At 37.4% G+C, this 9,243-nt stretch overlaps 1 protein-coding gene across 1 annotated transcript in view; it reads left to right on the top strand.

Annotated features, from left to right (window-relative positions):
• Positions 1 to 2,909: 2,909 nt before the first annotated feature.
• LOC107716077 (histone lysine demethylase PHF8) overlaps positions 2,910 to 9,243 on the top strand; it is a 17,387-nt gene continuing 11,053 nt past the window's right edge. Inside the window, exons 1-11 of the mRNA XM_016522397.1 lie at positions 2,910 to 3,188; positions 4,145 to 4,538; positions 4,644 to 4,729; positions 5,495 to 5,615; positions 6,306 to 6,466; positions 6,578 to 6,719; positions 7,100 to 7,286; positions 7,427 to 7,589; positions 7,701 to 7,788; positions 7,876 to 7,982; positions 8,101 to 8,192. Coding sequence (XP_016377883.1) covers positions 4,441 to 4,538; positions 4,644 to 4,729; positions 5,495 to 5,615; positions 6,306 to 6,466; positions 6,578 to 6,719; positions 7,100 to 7,286; positions 7,427 to 7,589; positions 7,701 to 7,788; positions 7,876 to 7,982; positions 8,101 to 8,192 — 1,245 coding nt within the window. The 5' untranslated portion in view covers positions 2,910 to 3,188; positions 4,145 to 4,440. The remainder of the gene's footprint in view (positions 3,189 to 4,144; positions 4,539 to 4,643; positions 4,730 to 5,494; positions 5,616 to 6,305; positions 6,467 to 6,577; positions 6,720 to 7,099; positions 7,287 to 7,426; positions 7,590 to 7,700; positions 7,789 to 7,875; positions 7,983 to 8,100; positions 8,193 to 9,243) is intronic.

The raw sequence follows: 9,243 nt of genomic DNA, 5'->3' as shown, positions 1-9,243 counted from the left end.
AGACACCACAGAATGTGATAAATCTTATCTTTGTGTGGTTTGTGAAAATTTCATAGAGCGTACTGAAAGCACTTCATCTGCTCTGTGTGAACACTTACGGCTCTTAGACTCAGAAAAGCCTAGAAATAATAAGAAGGGAAGTCTGTTTGTTTAGCAAGATGCCCAGTACCTCACCCCCTTATTCTGTGGCAAATCCCACACACCTCCCTGCCTGCCCTCACAGTGTGTGTCTCCAGGGGCGTGACAGCAGTATGTGGGTCAGGGCTGCTCCCTGGGTTGCCAGCCCCAATGGCCCCCTGCAGGCCGCTCATAATAGCGGCACCATGGCGGGTGCCATAGCTGGGATTCCCTCCCGTAACCGGGGCGCCCTCGCCCAGGGCACAGACTCACTGGCAGCAATTCTGCAATCAATTCATCAATCTGTGATGGGAGCGGCGACCACTGAAGCCAGGCCATGACCACCAGCAATGAGGCTAAGAAGCAGGACTGGAGAAATCAGGAGCTGGATGGCGTACAGCTGATTATTTAGGGGTCTGATATTCAGTCATAGCAGACGGGCATAATGAGAGTTTTTTTCACTTTGGGAAGGTTCTCAAAAAGTTGAAATTACTACATGGATTGTCAAGCATGAACAAGCAAGTACACACACACTTGAACACAATAATGTTACATTTGGAGTGAGGCAGGGCTGTAGCCAGAAACATTGAAGGGAACACATCGACTCCAGATTAGTGGCTGATCAATATGACTTTTCAATGACAATTGTTCCCCCCCCCCCCTTATCTTGAATATTTGATTACTTCCTCCAAAATTTTAAAAGTAGCAAACATGAAAAAAAGTTGTTGTTATTATTAAAAGTAGTAGTAGTAGTAGTTTTGCTCATTCAAACAGTAGCAAATGCAAAAACGTAGAATAATAATAACAATAATAATCACTAAAGCACTAAATAAACACTAAAAAAGAAAACATTGTATAATAATAATTGTATAAAAAATTATAAAAAAAATATATACAATATAAAAATACAAAAAATTGTATAATTATTCTAATAAATAATAAGTAGGCTAGTTTTTCTAATTCAAACTGTATCAAACACTCAAAAAAGTAAAATAACAAAAACAACAACAACAATGACAAAAGAATGCTTGCTTATTCAAACAGGGAAAAACACTAAATAAATAAAAAAATAAATAAAAGCTTATTCATAACCAAGTCCACTGAAATGGGTCAAAATGTGGTGTGATAATATACCAGGAAAATGTTAGTGATTTATGGACATGGGGGTGTTCAGTAGGTTATTATTACTGTCAGTTTAAATCTTTGTCTGTATACCCACAAAGTGACCATTATAACTGTACAGTACAAAATAAACTCGAACCGATGAAGATTGACGTTTTCGCAAAATCCTTCATCATTTAGCTGATGTCTCCATCTGCTGGACAACCAAACGTAGCGTTACGTCCGTCTTCCAAGTCAAGTCAAGTCAAGTCACTTTTATTTATATAACGCTTTATACAATACAGATTGTGTCAAAGCAGCTTTGCAGTGACAAACAGGAAAATAATTCGTCAATAATGCAAGAGGACAATAACAAATCAGTTCATCGTTGATTCAGTGATGTCATCATCCAGTTTATCTCTCTTCCAATAGTGTTTGTGCAATCAAGCCGACAAGATTGCCAGAAATTACTCGTCTCCAACAAAGCAAGCCATGCAAGCACTGTCACCGTTAGTTTTACTTTTCTTTTTGTTTTCATTTTTGAAAAACTTATCTTTGCTGTTTACCTTAAGCTACGGAGGCTCTCTTTTATTTATTTATTTGATTCCTCAGTGTTTGCTAAACGTTCTGTAATTTATTAGTCGGTATATAATACAGCATGTGGTGTGTGCCATGCCTCATCTTATTCGTTTTTGTTAATAAACGTTTTGTAAGCTAGTTTGTCATTGTATCTTACTGATTTATTGTTGTTGTGCTTTTTGATTAAGAATAACAATGAATCCATCTTTTGTTTTAGTCTTAAAAAATGAAAGGTGTGTAGATGTATAGCAAAACAGTGACATCAAGATGATCGCGAATTCGAAAGTGAAAGCATCCGAAGCCCGCGGCTTAACACAGCGAAAGAGAAACTCCCGTTCACAAAGTTCAAATCACAAATAATACTACTGATGATAAAGAACGGGTTGAATGTTAACCACTTTCGTTTCCATATAACTATAAACTATGATAAAAGTTAATCAGCATGCATTGAATAATCCCATGTTGTAGCGCAAAAAAAATAAATAAAAATAAATAAATAACAATAATAATATTGCGACCAAATCACGTGCTCGTGCGACCAGCTGAGAAAGTTAGTTGCAAAATAGCGACCAGTGGGAAGAATGAGTCTGAAGCTAGTAAAGTAATAGCAATAAAACTACGGAAACTGCAGTAAAAACTTTGGCAGTAACGTGGTAGATTCATACATTCAGATTCAGATAAACAAACCCTGGGATTTGGACAGTTTCTACATTTGTGTAGGCTATTTATTTTGGTATTAAACAGATTTTTTTTTTTGCTTTAGAAGCTTTGTTGAACTTACATGAAGTGAGGAGCTTTGCATGGTTATAAACAAACAAACAAACAAACAGGTATTTCTATATTTTAGGCTATTTTTTTAATAACAAAGCTTTATTTTTTTTTGTGCTTTTTTTAAAAGAAACTAGTTACATTGAGCTAACCATGACGATGAAGAGCTATCCATGGTGTTACATTTGGTTAATGTACAAGAACCACTGCTAAAGTCAATCTTATAGTGAGTATAGTGGCTATGAAATAGTGTTTTAGAGTATACATGCTCATCTGAAGTCTCTGCCGTCCATACCGACATGCGAAGCAACTTTATTGTTCCCTCTCCCGCAGACAGTGGTCGCTGCACGGGCGGATTGGGATGGATTTATAGCACGGGAAATCGCTGCGTTATGAATTTCATAAAATCTTTGCTTTTCAGCTGTGGACTGTATTCTTTCGAGATCTTGCCATATTTGTTTATTCACTCTCCTCTGTTAAATACGTAATAACGGAATAAGTGTACGGTTTTTAGAAAACATCTTGTTGTTTGTAAAGCAGGCCGCTCAAGCCTCGGAGTTTCCTAATATTTTGTCCGGCATGTTGTGCTCGGCCCACAGGATACTCGCGGCTTTTCTCACCCGGTAAGACCCGTTAGCGCCGTTCGAAACAGCGCGCGCTGCAACAAGTTCTTTTGTTTTGCTATGGGTCGTATGATCCCAACCTCCATATTTCAGATTTTAGCTACATTTGAGTTTAGAGTAGTGAGCTTGCTCAGTAACGTATCGTTGTTGGATTGTAAACACAAAGATTAGGCAGATTCACGTAGTTAGACGTTGACGTGCATGCTATGTTATTAGCAGCTAAGCTAGCAACTAGCTCTTATGGTTCAACAAACAGTTTTCTGCTATCACAGACCCCGTTGCTAAATCAAAAACATTTCTTTTGAAATTAACAAATTCAGTGGACACAGTGAAATTAATTGTGCATTGCACATAATAGCTTTTATACTTATTAGCATCGTCCAAGTGTAAGCTCTGCAGCTCTGAACTATGTGAATTAACTATAAACACAAAGATGAGTAGTTACTGTTTGTTATTACTTTATTTATATGATTATGAATTACTTTTAAGGGGTCGCTTTTATAAATGTGCGGTTTATACAACTATAATGCATAAATGTGTATATAAGTGACTCGCATCTCAAAAACCTCTCTAGATCTAACGTTAACCCAAAGTAAATGAATATCAGGACAGGACTATATAGGCTAGGCACAGATGGTTTAGGGATTGTTTAATAATTTGATCTTAAAATATATAATTATAACAGTTTTCGTGCTTTTGCCTTTATTGTATGAAGTCTTATGTTAGAATGAATAGAAACTTGCTTCGATGGAGTCTCTTGACCATAATAAAGGCGGAAGGTGCATGGATGTAGAACTTAAGCTAACCAAATGAAGCGGGTAACTGCTGACTGATCCTATTGGACAGACATAAAAACAAATTGTAGTTTAGAGTGCATGTAGTGTTATTTTCATTGCAGTTTGTGAATGATCATATTTAATTTTTCTCAGCTAATTGTCCTCCACTCTGTCAACCAGGTGCCGAACCATGGTATCCACCTAGTCCCCGGTTTGACTGCAGTGGTCGTAGTAGCGACGCATTTCTCATCTACGATTGACTGAGAGCTGTTGTCACTGCCAGCATACTTCTTATACAACACTCTACTGTGAATACAGGAGTCTTGACAGCATTGCAAGCTGATTGGTGAATCACTCTGAAGTGAAGCTGACTCTCGACAGGCAACTAAGTGAACTGTGGTCCCCAAACAGAAGCAATACCATATTACAAGACTTTTTTTTTTTTTACATTGACATATTTGGCCAGAGACTTTACAATGGCATCTGTTCCAGTTTACTGCCTATGCCGTCTCCCTTACGATGTCACCCGGTTCATGATTGAGTGTGATGTTTGTCAGGACTGGTTTCATGGCAGGGGAAGTTGCATTTTGTAAATTATAATTGAAAGCCAAATTGAAATCACCTTTATGGTATATATGATGTTATTTGTTTGCAATTGTAATTTTTTTTTCTCTTGTAGTTGTGTTGGTGTGGAGGAAGACAAAGCGGCAGATATTGACCTGTATCACTGTCCTAACTGCCAGGTGACACATGGACCCTCTGTCAGTAAGTGCCGCAAATACTGCATAATAACTGGCATTTTGTTGATTTGTAGAGGAAATGCATTTTTTTTCTGAAAGATTTGTTTTATTTTCATTAAAAAAAAAATCACTATCTAAGAGTGCTGGGATAACTCTGATTTCATGTGTATCCAGTGTTATTTTACTAAGGCCTTTTGTGTACATAGAAAAAGTCTTAGATCTTTGAGTTCAGCTCATGAAAAATGGGGGCAAAAACAAAAGTGTTGCATTTATAATTTTGTTCAGTGTACATATATATATACACACACACATATATAATTTTTTTTATTCTGTTTTCGTTTTAATTTTAGTTAGTTTTAGTAATTTAGTCGTGTGTTCTTGTCATTTTTAGTAGTTTTTGTTTTTATATAAATTATGTCTGGGTAGTTTATTCATTTTTATTTCAGTTTTAATTGTATTTATTTTTAGTATGTTAAATTAAAATGAGAATTGTTACCTTGGTAACTAGTTGAAATATATATTTCCGTTAATGTTGATTTTATTTCTTTTATAAAGGTTTATTTATGGTATTAACATTAGTTACTGTTTTATTTAACCATAATAACTTGAAACAGACTAATAACTCATCAAGCGCAGCTAGGAATGAAAATAAACCATTTACAACCTCATTGTGGAACACAAACACAATGAAAATACAATTTTAAACCATTAAAGTAGCTCAGAATGGAATACCAAATGTGTGAGCTTGCACGAATTTGATTAGTAACTATGATATTTGTTTCCATCTCAGTGCGCAAACGTCGGGGGGCTATTAAACACGCTGATGCTGGTGTGGGGAGAGACTCAGGACGACCTGTGAAGACGGGCAGTGCTCAGTTTGTCAGAGAGCTACGCAGCCGCACTTTTCCCAGGTATGGTCACAGGACGATTATTTATTGCCAGGTCCAAATTAGGCCACTAGGTGACCTTTCTTTCTTAACCCAGATTAATTTAGCTCTGATCAGACTTTAAAGTCCCCCTGTAGTGAAAATCAAGTTTTTTATGTTGTTTATTTGTCTATATGGTGTTTTTAATATGCCTTTAGACAAACCATGTGCCAATCTATTACTAAACACCATTGCTGAGTATTTTCTCCTTAAAACTGTAGTTTCCCAAAGGCTGACCCAGAAATACGGTTTGAAACAGCCCTCGGTTTGCTACGTCACAAACCAATAACCAATCACGTCAAGGGATCGATTCCTATCACTAGCATGCAAAATATACCAATACCAGCACAAGTGTGACTGAGTGGAGGCGGGACTAATTTGCATATTCATAGATCAGCGTATAGTAAATGAGGCAAGGGTGTAGAGTTGCATTCAAGCTATTTTAAGGAATGAGAAAATAATTTTCACAAGAAAAAACATTTAAATATGTAATTTTGATGATCAAAGATAAGTTTTAAGGGATAAAATATTTGACTACAGGGGGACTTTAAGCTATGATTCACACCATTCAGCTTTGGCTAGCAATCTGTGGTGTTATTGGATTTTTAAAAGTTGTTTGAAAGATGATGAGTATGCTGGAAAACGTATTTGACATTTTATTTGTTTGTGTTTAAGTGCTGATGAAGTCCTGCTGAAGCCGACTGGGACCCAGCTCACGGTTGAGTTTCTAGAGGAGCGCTCCTTTAGCGTCCCAGTCCTGGTCCTCAGGAAGGATGGTCTGGGCATGAATTTGCCCCCATCGTCTTTCTCTGTGTCGGATATAGAGCATTATATTGGTAAATAACTCTAATCACATCTGCATTGCCATGCTATGCTACTTTTTCAGTAGTATGTTTGTGAAAAGTTATTTTTAGATGGGAATGTAATGTTTTACTATTGCTTTATAGGTTCTGACAAGGAAATCGATGTGATTGATGTCAGCCGCCAAGCAGACCTGAAGATGAAACTGGGAGAGTTTGTCGAGTACTACAACAGCCCAAACAGAGACAGAGTGCTCAATGTGATCAGCTTAGAGTTCTCAGACACCAGGTGCAAATTTACATCTACAAATGTCCATCTGAATGTGTACGGCTGTAGCAGTGTTGCTTTGAAGTCATCATGAAATGGAAATTCACCCTTTGTTGATCTTATTGTGATTGAATCATCCATAAACCCTGCCCCTTTCTTACAATCAACCACAAGCTAGAGTTCAGATCTGCTTCTGTCCAATCAACAACCAATCGATTGATTAAGTCCTTGCCCTGCATTTTTCTTGATAATCGGTTTCACTTAAATGTATGTCACAATACAGAAGAAAAGATTTGTTTCTATTTCTGTTACATCACAACTTCAAAGGGGTTCGAAGGTGCAACTTTTCTAAGAGGATTTAACCTTGCAAACTGTCTTATATTCTTTGTCCCCTTTGGTAGGTTGTCAAATCTAGTGGAGACACCAAAGATTGTGAGGAAGCTGTCATGGGTGGAGAACCTCTGGCCTGAGGAGTCTATTTTTGAGAGGCCTAATGTGCAGAAATACTGCCTGATGGGAGTGAAGGACAGTTACACAGACTTTCACATTGACTTTGGTGGAACTTCTGTGTGGTACCATGTACTCCGGGTTAGTTGTTTTCTAAAAGTCATGCAGTGGAAAATAGCAGAGAAAGCAGAGAATGACTCTGTATTTCATTACTTCAGAAAGCATCATGCTTTGTCCTCCAGACGAAAGTGGTCTTATGTATTTCTTTTTATACATGTCAGGGTGAGAAGATCTTTTACCTCATTCGTCCCACTGCTGCTAACCTGTCGCTTTTTGAGCGCTGGAGTTCATCCTCCAATCAGAATGAGCTGTTTTTTGGGGACCAGATAGACATGTGCTACAAATGTTCACTAAAGCAAGGAAACACCCTCTTCATCCCAACAGGTACTATCTCTGTTTCTGCCAGGAGTTAGATGTTTTGATATCCCATGTGACTGAGAAATTACAATTAGATTAATAATGGTGATTCTTTGTGCGATAATTATCTGCTGTCAGGGTGGATTCATGCTGTTCTGACCCCTGTCGACTGTTTGGCATTTGGGGGAAATTTTCTACACAGCCTCAACATTGACATGCAGCTTCGGTGAGATGATGCTTCTGTTTGTCTCCTTAATAGTATTGTATTGTACTGGGCTTTTTCATTGGTCATTCTTTTCTTTTTTTCTATCAGAGCGTATGAAATAGAAAAGCGACTGAGCACAGCAGACTTGTTCAGGTTTCCAAACTTTGAGACCGTGTGCTGGTATGTTGGCAAGCATCTGCTGGACACCTTCAGAGGTGAGGTTTCTCCTCATAAAGCAAATGGCTCTCTTTTTTTACTGCTTATTTTTGTTTTAGTACAGCATTCTTTCATGTACTTGTAATGTAATTTTTCTGTTTTTCCAATCCGCTTTAGGTCTAAGAGAGAATCGACGGCATCCTGCCACATACTTGGTCCATGGAGCCAAAGCTCTCAATAATGCTTTCCGCAGCTGGACACGGAAGGAAGTAAGTTTAATTATGTTAGATGTAGGAGTGGTGATTAATAGGGTATATACAGGTGCATAGTTACTCGACTACTCGTGGTTCATGCTACTGTAAATGAAAAGACATGAAATGGTTCTTATCAATAACGCTTATTAATTCACATAGCCTAATGCAACAATTACATATGTAATTTGTCAAAACTTTATAATTATGACATTACATATTTTAATTTTCATGTAACAGCCAATATTTGTATCTGTATTTGTATCTGTAACAATCACAAAATTATTCGTATCTGCATTCGGATAAAACCAGGTGGAACGTCGTACAGTTAATTGATAAGACCGTTATGACTATCTTTTTTTTTCATAGTTATCACTGAACAAGTATGCCGTGTTAAACTAATTATTAATTTCTAAAAATATATTTATCGTGCAAGCAGAGAGATGTCATGACAAACGTTTAGTGATCATTTGAACACGACTGAATTAATTCAATACACACATTTTCATTACGCAGAACTCTTTAAGCGAGTCTTTTTTTGAACTTCACTAAACAAATGTGCGTGTGCCACGCAAACCAGCAAAAGATAACGAAGAAAACATGTAGGCCTAGTAGAAAATGTATTTGTATCCAAGTTGATTATTAGCCTACTCTTGAGAGAGAGCTGGTTTGGTTTTTGAGAGACTGAGACACGCAGAGACGGCAACGCGGCTGTTTGATTGGTGAGCGTGCTGTGCGCTTATTCCATTTGTTCGTATCATATCGTAGCCTATGGTTTAAATCATTGCCTTTTAAATATATACAAATAATAGAACGTGTATGATGTATTATTATAGGTGATATTACTCTTGCCAAGCTCTGATTTCTGAGAGATGCACAGAGAGGCAACAGCAGTGCGGTGTTTGATTTGCGTTCTTTTCATTCATAAAGTTTACATTCATTCACTTCACACTCTATTGCGTGACTTTAGAGGTCTGTGTATAATATTACGCTGATCCCTGGCTCAACTGTTATCTAGCAAACACCAGACTGTGCCAGCCTCAGCCGAATATTCAGGCAGAATTATTCC

This window comes from Sinocyclocheilus rhinocerous, unplaced genomic scaffold (assembly GCF_001515625.1).
Source record: "Sinocyclocheilus rhinocerous isolate Xijiao unplaced genomic scaffold, SAMN03320098_v1.1 scaffold148, whole genome shotgun sequence".
Classification (NCBI taxonomy): domain Eukaryota; kingdom Metazoa; phylum Chordata; class Actinopteri; order Cypriniformes; family Cyprinidae; genus Sinocyclocheilus; species Sinocyclocheilus rhinocerous.
Note: the sequence above shows the minus strand (reverse complement) of the source record. Positions and strands in the feature narration are given on the sequence as shown.